The following is a 15,204-nucleotide window of genomic DNA, read 5'->3' as shown; positions in this document are numbered from 1 at the left end:
CCGCATCCGGCCGGCCGCGGGTGCACAGCTAGGAGAGGAGAGGAGAGAGCGAGAGAGATCAACGTGTACTGCGTACAGTGTGCAATGCAATTAGGTTCAGCTTCAGCAGTGCAGGGCCAGGGTGAGGAAGAAATATCGCAACAGGGCCACCACATTCAATGACATCATCGATCATATCCACATCACACGTTACACGTACAATTTGTAGCTTGATAGACCAAGTACCTCTTATTCTACTGTACTTATTGAACACAAAATTACAGAATGGCGGATAACGAAGTCAAAGGGAAACAATTCATGGCTGATGCTGACAAGAAGCTGAAGTCTTCGCAGGGATTTTTTGGTTCTATGTTTGGGTGAGTTGATTTGTGATTCATTTTGTTCAACAACAATTAGATCTATTAGTATTAGTCTAACTGTTGTTAGGGATCTAGATCTAATAAGGTCTAAATAACTAAAGCTTAAAAATAGATCGAATCAAGTTGACAGTGACGTCCCAAAATAATAAAACACACTAAAGTATAGGATAACCTTTTAATTTGTAGATCTAGACCTTGTACTCTGTAGAGAGATCCTAGGCTAGACTATTAAGAATCTATTAGTACTAGATCTAACGGTTAGACTTTGAATTTCGATTCCAATGTTGGATTCTATTTCTAGCGAGTAATGTAGACTAGGCCCTAGAATCTATACCGGTACTCGTTTGACATAACGTCTACGTAGATCTACTAGACTCTAATACTTAATTGGCTAAAGCTACGGAGTACGGTCACAAATTTGTAGATGGGGCATAGTTTCTCACATCTGACATGCTTATGGAGTCTACTACTAGGCCTAATGACAATGTTAGACCTAGACTCTAACACCTTTTGATTTTTCTTTTTATTTCTCGTAAGAATGCCTTGAGTAATTCCTCTTAATTCTTATTGTCAGACTTACAAGTTTTTGTTCTCGCAAGATGGTCGTACGTGAAACTGGCAGCATTCTCTAGTAGTCATTCTTAAAAAGATCTTATGATTTTTTTTGATAATTTTTAGGGTTGCAAAAAAAGCCCTGCATAATTTTTGTACTTACAGTACACCTTGTGAGCACCTTTCGAATGCTTTACATACACAAGGAGTTGTTCGTACACCAGGAGTTGTTCGTACGAAGGCCATACGAATCTCTGTTGGTAAGGCTATCTTAAGATGAATGCCGTAAGACTAAGACTATATTAAGAGCCCTTTAATGAACTACTTAGGGTGTTCTTGCGATCTTCGTAAGAATATAGGCTTCTAGTTCTAGAATTGTCTCTCGACCCTTCGAAATGTACGAAGATCTTGCATGGTTCTTATGGTGTTATTACAATTAACCTTTGTACAAAGTCGAAAAAATCTTGGACGAGACCATATGAATGGTAGTATCTGCAACCTCGGTAAACAGCTTTAAAGCCAGACTTGACAAACACTGGAAGAAGGAACACTGGAAGGAGGAGCAATATCATTCACCCTTCTCCCAGTTGACACTCCAGTTATGACAATCCTGATATGACCCAGCAAGCAAGATACAGATGTAAAATGACTATGGTGCAAGACCCGGAAGCTGGGACATCCCCCCCCCCCTTGAAGTTAGACCTGGAAGCTTGGCAGCTGGAGACGGTTTTCTTCCAGAAGCTTTGGTATTCAAGGTATTCAAGGTATTCAATGGTCTACAAATGGTTTCGTACAGCCTTTTTAAGAAGATCTTACGAAATGGTCTGAAAATCGTTTGTATGGAGTTCGTAGCAGTTTGCAATCGTATTTGTGACCGAGGCTTTAGTTAGAGATGTACATGTAGATCTAGAGTAGACTCTAGACATGGTAGAGTCAGCTTCGTGAAATAAGCCTGAGTAAAAAAAAAGAAATTGGCTCGAAGGGGGGGGGGGGGGGATGTTGAGTAAAAAGTAATAAAAAAAAGCCCTGAGTAAAGGGATAACCACTTCTAAAACTTAAAAAGAGAACTTCTACTTCTACATGTACTTCTATGGTAATACTCAGCAACGCCTGTTCAGCATCTACATGTACATGTACATGTAGATGAGAAGTGATAATGCATGTCTGATTTTTGTGTGTGAACGTGTGTTTGGACATTGAACCAAAATATTATTTTTTGCCTTTGGATAAATATACAGTGTATACAAAAAATATGCATCAAATAAGATGAGCACTAACTATCATGAAGATTTGTCAACATCATTTATATTGAATTTATATTGCCCAACATGCAGATGAGTCTTATAAGATTCATGAAATATTGCCTGTAAAATTCATCAAATTACTGTTTGAAATCAATTATCTTGGTAACCATCCTGTCCACAGGCCACACACATGGCTTGTGGGTATTACAAAGTCATGAAATATCTATACAAATGCACTAAGATTAAGACATAGAATGTAGCCTGTAGGTCAATTTTCATATGGCAAGGACATTGATGGTACTTGGTACTTGGTTGGTTGGTCCTCCAAAACACTCATCTGATTTTTAACTTGAGATGCACGTACATGTACAGTTAAGATTGCATTCAAAAACACAAGAAACAGCCTCTATGACTCTGTGACTCTTGGCATTCTGATCGGGTTTGTTGCTCATTTAATGAGAACTTGAGAAGTCTCATTCATTATCCGCTGGTGACGTAACCTCCAGGCCAGCTAGGCTCCATGCAAATGCTTATTCATTAATGCACTTGCAAACATGAATAATTTGTATAAAATCAAAGTTGGTTTGATAGATCTACCCACCTGATGTATCAAACTACATTGTACATCTACTTCTACTTCTACGACGATACTTAGCAGGATCCATAAGTCAGGCTACATGTAGGCTCTATGTGAAATAGTGGACAGCAGTTTTGTTTCCATGGTGACTGACTATTACCTATTAGTTTAGGAGTGTACATATTTAGATCTGTAATCCAAAGGTTTTAAACTTGTATATCAGTTGTTTTATCTTTATTGTGAACTGTCTAATTCACCTTTGCCCACTGTGGGCATGGTGTACTATTAGCTGTAAATGTCAATAACAGAGGTATGCATGATAAGCTTGCATACATGTGCCATTGTACAATTGGCAAACCAAGGAACTAAATATCAACATAAAAAATACACAAATGTTCGCTATGTTCAACAAAAGTTTAGAAGAAATATGAATAAGATTAAATTTCATGTTTATTAATTATTTGTTCTTTCTTTTCAAGAAAATCAAGAAACATGTATAAATGGGCAATTCCACGGTAACGGAAGGACACTCAGACAAGATTTTTGAACTTCAGGTTCATACTTAAAGAACTGTTTTATTAGTATAAGATGTGAAACAGTACAGATATAATACCTATATAAGTGCCTTTAATTCTCCCCCAAAAAATTGTCATTATAGTTAAGTAGTTTAAGAATGTGCATATTAATTATCTCGGTAACGGAAGGACATAAAAATGGACATGGTTTTTCCAGTTAATTAGTGTTTATCCAAACTTTGTGAAGTTGATGAAGCTTTCCACTTGACTGAAACACATTTTGTTCCCCATAGTTTAATACATACTAATAAAACATTTCTTTTAGTATGAACCTGAAGTTCAAAAATCTTGTCTGAGTGTCCTTCCGTTACCGTGGAATTGCCCTAATGTAAAAATAGCGTTTATTAAAGTACCGGTATACACTGTATTTAAAGGCCACATCTGGGCACATCCTGATTGGTATAAAGAGATGGGGTGAAATTGAGTATGTGTTTCTGTCATGTCAGGCATATTATTGTATTGATAAATAATGGGAGATCTAAATACTAATTTGATTACCGGTATATGAATTGGTAGCCTTCATGATGCTATAAACTTACAAATACAAAAAAACACATGAAAAGACAAAGTATATAACTAATGTAAGTAATTGGTTTGTACTTTGTAGTATCTTGTTAAGATTTTTTTTTTTAAGTGCGGATTGAGAAATGGGGTTCTACATGTATGTTACATGTAGCGGTATTTGATATATTTTTTTCTCCTGTGCATAAAACTACTATTGGGTCGATTTTTATTTTCAAAAAATTCAGAATTTCATTTCCCTTTTATGCAGCTCAGAGGCAAGGTGATATTGGATTTTACTCAACAATATAAATAGTAATGCTGTCTGACTATCATTCATTGTTTTGTCAATAAGTGATTGACCTCCAATTAAAATTCACAAGGAGTACGGTAGATTGGAATATCATCAACCAAGTAACAAGATATAAAATATTGGTTAACACTATGGTCATACATGTAACCTATACACAGCTTTGAATACAGGAGCTCCTTTAATACTACTGTGTACTGACAGGGTTGTTCACACTCAACTTTTAAGTATTTTTGTGCATTGGGCTCATTTTGTTAGTTTTATCAAATATTCAATTGGAAATGTTATTGTATGTTTTCAGAGGGCCACAGAAACAAGAGGAAGCATGTGAGCTATATCAGAGGGCTGCTAACATGTTTAAGATGGCAAAAAAATGGCAAGGTAAGTGGTTATTGATCAGTTCTATCATTGACATAAAACTGTTTGTAAAATGGAGACACCATAACTACAGTAGTCTATATACAGCAGCAACAACAACATCAACAACCATGCTGTTGAGGTAATTAATAATAATTCAATTAATGGTAATGGTAATATTCATGAGGATGATATGATAATGAATGGTAATTATAGTTCAAAATAATGGTGATTAATAATAATAATAATGATAATAATAATATTATTAATAATAATAATAATAATAATGATAAAGACAATAATTATGGGGAAAAAATAATGGTATTGAGAATTTACCTAAGATAGTAGCTTTGTGGAAAAGGGTGTTTATGGTTGAGTTAGTTTTTTGATTTGGATAGAATATTATTGTTCCATATGAGCGTGAACCCTGCTCTACCTTCCAGAGGTATTATATAGCATTGTTTTAATTTGTGGACAAATTTGATCGGGATATTACAAATCCAGAAATGTTTGATATGGAATGAGGATTAGGGTCAGCAGGATCATAGAGGGCAGTATTGTTGATTGCATTGTTGAGATACATGTAGAAGCAGACTGTAAAACTCAGAAAAAGTTAATCAGTAGTGTTCTTTAACGAGAAGATAATTTATACTTGCACTCTTCCTATCCCATAGCCCCCGAAAACTAACATGTACAATGATTAATCCATCGAAGAGCTAATTGTCAATCTTTGAATTGTGGTATGTTCAGATGAATCATACTTTTTAATCAATTCAAATTAATTTTACAAGATCATTTTAGAAAGAATAATTATATTAATGGGTTATTTATAGCTGGTTAATTTGACGTTTATACCAAAGGCTAGGCCATTAGGAGTCCTTTTACGACACATGTAAGACACATGATTGAGATATTTCTATTTTTGGTTTCATATTAGCCTTTATGATTCAAGGAATATTAACAGTTCACAATTAACTTGATTTTGGGTAATTCAATTTTATTCTTCGATTTTGCAATGAGGGGGAATGGGGAGGGAGAGGAGAACTGGCCCTTTGAAAGCCATTGAAATAATAATAATAATAATATTCAATTTGCTATATCAGAATGGAAATATTGTGGTCCTAAATGGAGATTTTGTTGTTGATGTTTTTTCAATTTACTACATTTCTTTTCATTGTAATTATCCATTCCCTCTTACAAAACTCTTACAGTAAAATGTACAGATAGGCATGAACATCTCATTCATGCCTGTACATGTAAATCATCTTTCTACATGTTAACAGAAGTTAACAGTGACAGGAAAATTAATTGGAAGGGTAATATATGTGTTGTTATGCCAGGCCTTCATTTTGGGCAGAAGCTTAACATACTGATTTGTATCCCCTTTGTGTAACATAATTTCTCTCCAGGTGGTTAATTGTTCTAGTAGGGCGTACATGTACATTGTAGATCATATTGGATAGCCAATATTATCTGTCATTTAGAGTATAATATTGCATTTTACTAATCATGTTACTGATTAGCTTCATGCACACTGCTTATGAATATGAATTTGAAACTTAATTCCTTGACATAAGTATGTGTACTTACATATAGATTCATCATACTGTCATTGGTCTTACAAACTTGTCAAGACAAAAAGTAATTATTCACTTTTTTCGAAATATAAGATATTCAAATTGTTTACCATTAGATACCCTTGTCACTTCCTCTTACTACATGTGTGTCTCTTAATTCCACATCAATATTTTTTCATTGTTCCTATTCAGAGGCTGGTGATGCATTTTGTCGAGCAGCCACCGTTTCTATTAGTCTGGACAGTAAGCATGAAGCAGCCACAAGCTATGTAGATGCAGGCAGCTGCTACAAGAAAGTCGATCCTAAAAGTAAGATATAGCCTCATAATATTTCAATAATAATTATAATCATCATCAAATTGATGATGATGTTGATGATAAAAATGATGATGATGATGATGATGGTGGTGGTGATGATGATGATGGTGGTGGTGGTGGTGGTGGTGGTGGTGGTGGTGGTGGTGGTGATGATGATGGTGATGAGATGATGATGATGTTTATGATGATGATGATGGTGATGTTTATGATGATGATGATGATGATGATGATGAGACTTACATACCTCCAGTGTACAACGGCGTGCGCATGGGCAATGTATGAATGTGTCCAAAAGCTATGTCAAGGTCCCTAAATTTTTATGACGGAAGCAAAGAAAAAACAAGATAAAGATACTCCAAATCATATAGATGACCAGATTGAAAAGATGGAAGGCCATTCTCCAAACTTTCAAAAAATCAAATGATGGGCTTAACTTTTAGAATACCTTGACAAAACGTAATATGTCCATTGGTCATCCAACAAACCTTTTATTTCAGTCCCGCCCATTAGTATTTCCAACAAGTTTTTGCACATTCCAATTAACACAACCAAAGAAGGTTGACATATTATGCTTCTACTTGCTCGTACCCATCATACATCCAAATATCTTATCTTTTATTTCAAAATCATGATGTGTGTATTTTTCTTCGGTTAAGAAAAATGATTAAATCCATTATGAATCCATCTTTGTTGTTTTATTTTTCTACCATATATATTTCTACAGAGGCTATATCTTCTTTGCAGCAGGCAATAGAAATTTACACAGACAAAGGCAAGTTTACAATGGCTGCAAAGCATTACATCAGCATAGCTGAGATCTATGAGAATGAACTGATTGAACTGGATAAAGCTATTGAGAACTATGAGAAAGCTGCTGACTTCTACAAAGGAGAGGACTCTAACAGGTTAGACATATGCTAAGACTATATTCATTATGTGACATGCAGCATTTTCAATCACACTCTTGCTTTTCCTCAATTGGTTAGAATGAGAACATTGTCATCTCGTTAAAAACAAAATAATAATTGTAATAATTCCTTGTATTGAAAAGCCCCACTGAGATTTTAAGATAGGGCAATCTCTCCACTGGATATAATAGGACTCTACTATACCAATACTATGCAGCTATGTGTCCTAAAAGAAAAAATGAACAACAAGGGTCATAGGAAGGCCAGAGAATTAGAGGTCATTCTATTTGGAGGCAAGGTTATGATGAGAAAAATGACTCAAAGGTTGAATAAAATATAAATTCTGAATACCAGTAGTCTATTTGCTCACGTCATGTGGAGCTACCCCCTTTTATATTACAAAGAAGAAAGATTATTATGATTCATTAGCTTACAAATACCAAGAAATCACCAAAATCCAATGTGTTTGACATGATTGTAGTTCTTGTCTGTAGAACTTACTTACCAGATAAAGACACATGTGTTGTGGAGTTTGTTACCTCTTTGGTGGTTTTGAGTTCTCTGATCATCATTTCGTTAGTGCTATACAATGATTTTAACTATCAGAAATTCATTTTTTTTTTCTTCTTTTTTTCTTCTTTTTTTCTTCTTTTTTTCTTCTTATTTGTTTGGAAAGCTCTGCTAATAAATGTCTGTTGAAGGTAGCCATGTATTCAGCTCAACAAATGAACTATTCCAAGGCATGCCAGATCTATGAAGAAGTAGCTTCATCAGCTATGGACAATTCTCTTCTCAAGTATAGCGCAAAGGATCATTTCTTCAAGGTCAGTACTTTGGTTATCTTTTCTTCATTTCCCCCAGTTTTGTTTTTTGTATGGACTATGCACTGAAGTGTATGAATGTCATCAATCCACTGTGTTTCAATGAATTGTACCGAATGTGACCCGGTACCACAGAACTACCAAAAAATCACCAGAAAATACCATTTAGTTAATGTCTCTTTCTGAAAATGGAGATTCTCAGCTTTAACATGATATGTTACTCATCCAACTAAGAATATTCCTCTTCCCAAAGAATATTATTTCAGAGAAAAGGCATTTAAAGTTGATTTGTGTTGGTTTCCAGCACTCTGACTCCTACGGTATTGTGCAAGGTGGAACAAGGTTTAAACCTCTATTGAAATGTCTGTGACGGAATAGACAGATTGTCCTATAACATGGCACACTAATTAAGCACATCCTGTTCTGTAATTTCATCTCAGTAACCATGTAACAGCTTACTCTTTTTAAAATATCATGGAGATCAAAATAAAACTAGTAGCTGCATGTATGCATGAAAAGGAACTCAAACCAGCTCAAAATCTGAAAAGTATAGGTTTACAAAACACTTCCAAAATATCACTTTTATCTTATTTTGTGATGTCAAGTTTGAAATCACATGGAAGAAAGTATACTCTTTAAGGAAATACTGAAAAAGAAAATTTGACCATCCTGACCGAGTCCAAATACATCTGTATTGAGCTCTATTAAACTGAATATCACACCTTGCAACTTTTTGTGGTTTATAGTTCTGATTTTGAGGTTTATAGTTCTGATTTTGTGGTTTATAGTTCTGATTTTGTGGTTTATAGTTCTGATTTTGAGGTTTATAGTTCTGATTTTGTGGTTTATAGTTCTGATTTTGTGGTTTATAGTTCTGATTTTGTGGTTTATAGTTCTGATTTTGAGGTTTATAGTTCTGATTTTGAGGTTTATAGTTCTGATTTTGAGGTTTATAGTTCTGATTTTGTGGTTTATAGTTCTGATTTTGTGGTTTATAGTTCTGATTTTGTGGTTTATAGTTCTGATTTTGTGGTTTATAGTTCTGATTTTGAGGTTTATAGTTCTGATTTTGTGGTTTATAGTTCTGATTTTGTGGTTTATAGTTCTGATTTTGTGGTTTATAGTTCTGATTTTGAGGTTTATAGTTGTATACCGTACTTTAATAGAAATTGGTGTAATTTATACTCTCTTTTTTTTTTATAGTGCAAGAGACTGATGTTTGTTTGTTTTGTTTTTTCACACAGCCCTACCTGTGACCATATATTGTAATTTGACTGGAAAATGCAAAATCCAATCGTTGATGTGATGGCCTTACTTTACCAGACTGATTAGAAATTGAGCACATGCATCTATATCCGAACAAGTTGAACTTATAGATGTAGCTTTATGTCCTAACAGGGGCCTTTTTTAAACCAGGGACTTCCAGGTTCCAAGACCATTGCTCTAGTCCTACACTTAGCCATCTTGCCTATCAGGTACTCTTGTAGAGTAGCATGAGAGAAATTCAGAAAGTATTGATAAATGATTGTCTGTTTTTATTTGTGTATGATATAATTTATGTATCTTTCTATTTCAGGCGGCATTGTGTCATCTTTGCATAGACCTTCAGAATGCACAGTTAGCATTACAGAGATATAATGACTCCTTTGCTACGTTTGCAGATAGCAGGGAATATAAACTTTTACAGGTGAGTCCATATCTCAGTTGGTTCACACTACATGTTGTGGCCCACTATCAATGTCTTAGTAATGCAATCTCCTTTGAGAAATTTTAGATGAAGGTCGAGTAAGTTATCTTTTATACAATTCTAGGCTGAAATTTATTTGAATAGCCTTGTTATAACCCAGCTATTGGGTTAAATCCTATTTAAGGTGAGTTACACAAATTGGGAAACGTGATCACTTTTTTAGAAAAACGACAAAGGAATCCCTAATATGTTATATATTGTAACTCTTCATATTCTACTCTTAGATGTTGATGATTGCTATGTGTGAGTGTTGAAATAACCACATACCAACACAGAGAAGCAAAGATTGATTTTTATTTTACACTGATAGATAACTTCTATTATAACAAAAACTTTGAACTAAGGGACATTCCCACCAGTCCCACCTTAAGAAGAAAAATGTAGAAGAATATAGTACCGGTATGCTCATACCAGTCATGGTCCTAAAGTTAAGGATCATTTGTTCTTACCTTTGAGTCAATTAGTCCATGTTTCATTGAAAGAAGCATCAGGATTCGCAGTGTCTGTTATATTAGCAAGTCATAAGCAACATGTTTACAATGATGACCAATATAACTGAGTGGTGGTCATGTCTGTAGACTGTGACTCATTTCTGAACTTTGATCTAGGAAGTAATCAGAAAATTAGAAGACCATGATAATGCTAACTTGGTGATGTAGTTGGTTTCCTTTTCTCTCTGTAGAAACTAATTGGAGCAACAGAAGACTGTAATGCTAATATCATTGTCATGTTGATGTTTTTGTTTTTGTTGTTTTCTCTATAGAAATTAATTGGAGCTTTAGAAGATCAGAATGAAGATGCCTATACCGAAGCTGTAAGTTGTGCTTTCATGTGTTACCTGCTGTAGATCAGTTCATAGAGCAGTTTCAAGGACTTGGAGGAACTAGAGTATAATGCTTTTCAAATTCACCCTTACTTGAGTATGACCATGTTAACACTAAAGCATACTAAATAAGAAAAAAGAAAAGAGAAGAAATTTGAGCAGGGAACAGAGTAGCTTAGGACAGGTAGTAATGGAGAACCTGTGTCTCAAGGTTCATTTCATTGTTGCTCCCAACAGCCTCCAAGCTTTAGGACATAGATAGATAGATAGATAGATACTCTAGTACATCACTCAAGTTAAGTGTGATTTGGAATAGGAAGAATTTGTCATTAGATAGGACCCTGGTATTCTAGTTCATCACTCAAGTCAAGTGTGATTTGGATTAGGCAGAATTTTTCATTAGATGGGGCCCTAATGAAAAGTGGGAGTCATAGGCAGTAGTAACATGACACGTTTAAATAATATTTAACTAATTGTTCTGTAAGTTTTTTTACAATTTATATATCCGATTCATGTAATTCATGTGCAATTCAGTTGTGAAACTGCCATTCATGAAAGATGCAATAAAATATCATTTATCTACCTATCATCCAACTACTAGCGGGATTCATAAATTCAGTAATAAAAATGTCTGTCTTGTTTTTTTTAGCATTAAAAGTTCATGTTTGAGTTACTTTACATTTATGAGTATATTTCTTATTTGTTGTATTGTATTACAGGTGAAGGAGTATGATTCTATCTCTCGTTTGGATCAATGGCTTACTACTATTTTATTGAGGATTAAGAAGAGCATTAGCAGTGATCCTGACCTACGGTGAATCATCTTACAATCAATAGTCTGAGGCAAATAACACATCATATTAACCATGCATGTACAATTGAAGTTTGTTTGCTGCAATCAGTCACTTCTGTTCTCTCTATGTGTATGTATGTATATATTAAATATATATATTACAACAAATATTATGCCAAGTGTTTGTATGGACATAAACAGTTAATCACATCATTTTTTGTATGTCTTGAAGATGAAACGAGGGGAGTTCAGATGATTTTGGTTTATTTGTTTACCTGCCTCCCCTGCTTCATCCCCAAGCTACCCTCTATAGTTTGTATGTCTCTGCCAAATAGTTATTACAAAGGTAAAGGTAGTTAGTAAGGTAGTGAATGTGTGTAATTGGGTTTTTACAGACGTGTATCAATCAGATATAATTATTTACATCTGTATATAAATGTATTGAAAACCAAACCTTTTTTAAAAATCCTTTACAAGTACCCTGTTTTTCCTTTTAAATACCTCTGATGAAAAGAGGTTAGTTTGAAAAAAGCAATGAAGAGACACCAATGTAGAATAGTATAATAAATAGTGAGAAAATAAATGTGATGTAGAGCAAATCAAGTAGCAAATAAAGAAGTGGTGGGGGGGGGGGGGGGATGATGGTTTGTCTTTCCTTGACACATTTTTACCTTTACTATCATTAGGATTAAATGAATCGTTTCATGACGAAGGTATTGAAAGACAATACATATGATGCAAGTGATTTCGGTGTTTTCTAAATATATGTAGCTTCATTTAATGGTATTTTGATGTATGTCAAATTCAATAAGCTCTTCAGTATTCTTACTTGTATTGTTAAATGAAACTATATGATCAAAGAATGATTTTCACTTCTACTCGGTAAATCTATTAAGAAGGAATTGGACAACTGGATATAAGTAAAATGTACTGTTTATTGATTGATTCTTATCAAGGGTAAGATATGTATACTGAAAGTCTTGCCAACATTGTTTTCATGGTCCAAGACATACATTCTTGTAATGCCTTTTATTGTCAAAAATAGATTAGTTAGATATATCCATGCATATTGATTTAATGTATATTTTGTCCTAGGAGTAGGACTAAGTTTATAAGCATGGTAGTATACATTAAATGTGCATTGATGTCTTCTCTTGTAGTTAGACTACTCATGATGAAAGAACCCTTTTGCAATTACATGTACATCAGAAGTTCTATTATGACCGTCTTTCTTCTTTATAGTTAATTATAGAAATATCCAGTTTTAACCAAGTGAGATCATTTCTTTTAATTTTCCATCGCAAACAGTGAAGAAAATATGCTTTGCCAATGCTTTTACTAAGATTTGTTCATGTTGATAAAATAATGATAATACAGTGAATTTTTAACTTGCCTAATACTATGTTTCTAGGCACTATGGTGATTTTGACCTAGCAGCCATTAAGTAGAGGTGTTGTGGTCTAGTGGATAAGTCATTGGACTTTGGATCACAGGGACTGCAGTTCGAGTCCCGCCACGGCTCTAATGTCCTTTGACAAGATATTAATCTACATTTGCCATTCTCCACCCAGGTGTTAAATGGGTACCGGTAGGAAGGAATTCCTTGAATGCTGTGAGCGCCGAAATCGGCTGCCTAGCAGAGCCGGGGTAATAGTTGAAGTGCTTTGAGCACCATGCATGGTGGATATGTGCGCTATACAAATATCCAATATTATTACCGGTATTATTATCAAAAGTATAGTACTCTTATGTGTTACGTAATGGACCTTTTCTTTATTTTACTGTTAAATAAATGCACCTGTAGATATTAAAGGGCAAGTCCACTCAAAAAATAACTTACTTTCAATAGAAGCAGAAAAATTAGACAAACGAATCAAAAAAAGTTTGAGAAATGAAAATCAGACTGCCAATTGGTCGTGCTAATTTGCAGTCAGATCATTCTGGGTATAGAGTCAGCATATCAAAGTGGAAGGGTTAGAAGTAATTAATTAGTTCTTGCTCCATCTAGAGATCTGAATTATCCTTGCTGAGGTGCACTTTGGATGTATAATGAGTAGACAAGTGACAAATTGATCTCATGAACATTAGAGCTTTTATATAAAAGCAACAATTATATATTTGTATTCATAAGTTAATTAATTTTGAAGACTCTTTATTTAGGGTTTATTTCTTGTAAAAGATTATGTCAGTAAATTTCATGAATTTATCTGCATGTATTTGGGTGTAGGTGTGATATGTGCTTTGTTATTTATTTTGTTCCTAATTGTATTGATTAGCAAGCTGTTTAGAATTAGTTGTCTGAATTTAGCATTTTATACATCTCTGTACATTTGGAAGGTTACTTGGAATCCCTTTCAATTGGTTGCCAATTGTGTATCCAGTATATTATGATTATAAATAGTGAGCTTGTAATACACAGTGCAGTGAGTCAACAAATGGTATGCAGTGTTAGATAGGTAAAAATGGGGTCAGATTTGCAGAAATTTTGCAAGGCAAAACAATTTGTGACTCTGTTGCTCTAATCTGCAGTCTGTTATCTAAAGCTCACTTGGTTAAAAGCTAGACCATAAATCCAGAATGTTATGACATCTGAATAAAGAGGATAAGATATCAATTTTTCTTATCAAATTATACATTCTATCATAAATTATATGGAATGAGAGCAAAAGCTAACAAATTGATACATTTTCAGAAGCTATCCGAACATAGGTAATATTAACTCCATTATTTTAAGCAAATCGTTGTTCATTATTTTCAACTTAACTTCACATGAAGCCTATTGTAAAATTAAAGTTGCCAGCCTGGTAGAACTATATAAGGATACAACATCTGTCAAGTTTAAAGGTAAAAAGAAATCTTGGCATAACACTTACTCTGAGAAGTACTTAGTAGTTTATACAACAGGTATAGTGAAATACCTGTATTTTTAAATCCTGACTTGATATTCCTTTACATGATCTTTGGGGATTTGGATTTAGTGTAACATCCCTATTGACCTCCTTTTCAGATATTGGAGAACAAAAAGAGTATAAAAAAAAGAAGACTAAATTACACATGAATGAAAATTGCCCTTGCCCCCCCCCCCCTTATATTTTTTGTTAGAACTATGTGTACTAAAAATTGAGTTATTTGGATAACTTGTTAATCTTTTTACCTGTAGGAGAATTACTGTGTTTAAGAATCTATAAATATATATAGCTCTTCATTCATTCCAGGTGTTATTTGAATTGTAAAGTGCAAGTTTTGAGCATGTATTATGGTCCATCATATATGTTACCTGTCAATTTTATAAGAAAGTGTACAAATATAAGTACAAATATAACTGTATATACTTATTAGGTGAAATGATTAAAAAAGAGTTGTAGATGGCTTTAAGAAGATTAATCTCTCATTATTGAACTAATCAGACCTGTGTCGCACTATCTCATTAGATGACAAAACCTCAAGATTTCAATTTCAACTGAATTGAAAAGATTTTTTGATTGTTCATTAATTCAAAGATGTCTTCTAATAACTAATGTATGGGTTAAACTGTGCAATTAGAATGGAAAAAAAGTCAACCCTCTTTGTTCCTCGATCAGAATTAAGCTATATTTCTGTGCTACTTTTACATTTATCAGTGAAGTTAATTGAAATGAAACTTGTCTTGTATTGAAACATGAATCCTAAAATGTCATGTATTACATATTGTAGTCACAATTAATACATCAATAAATTCATGAACGAATGCAGTCAATTTATA

At 33.9% G+C, this 15,204-nt stretch overlaps 1 protein-coding gene across 1 annotated transcript; it reads left to right on the top strand.

The window, feature by feature from the left end:
* The first annotated feature begins 11 nt into the window (after window positions 1–11).
* On the top strand, window positions 12–15,202 carry LOC580525 (alpha-soluble NSF attachment protein). The gene is made up of 8 exons (XM_780577.5): window positions 12–356; window positions 4,420–4,499; window positions 6,245–6,361; window positions 7,095–7,275; window positions 7,955–8,102; window positions 9,676–9,786; window positions 10,610–10,660; window positions 11,389–15,202. Exons 1-8 carry the CDS (start codon window positions 265–267, stop codon window positions 11,485–11,487), a joined length of 879 nt encoding a protein of 292 aa, XP_785670.2. The 5' UTR covers window positions 12–264; the 3' UTR covers window positions 11,488–15,202.
* Window positions 15,203–15,204: the final 2 nt, after the last annotated feature.

This window comes from Strongylocentrotus purpuratus, unplaced genomic scaffold (genome assembly GCF_000002235.5).
Source record: "Strongylocentrotus purpuratus isolate Spur 01 unplaced genomic scaffold, Spur_5.0 spur5_scaffold_5, whole genome shotgun sequence".
In the NCBI taxonomy this organism is placed as follows: Eukaryota; Metazoa; Echinodermata; class Echinoidea; order Camarodonta; family Strongylocentrotidae; genus Strongylocentrotus; species Strongylocentrotus purpuratus.
The sequence above is the reverse complement of the archived record's forward strand: the minus strand, read 5'-3'. Positions and strand labels throughout refer to the sequence as shown.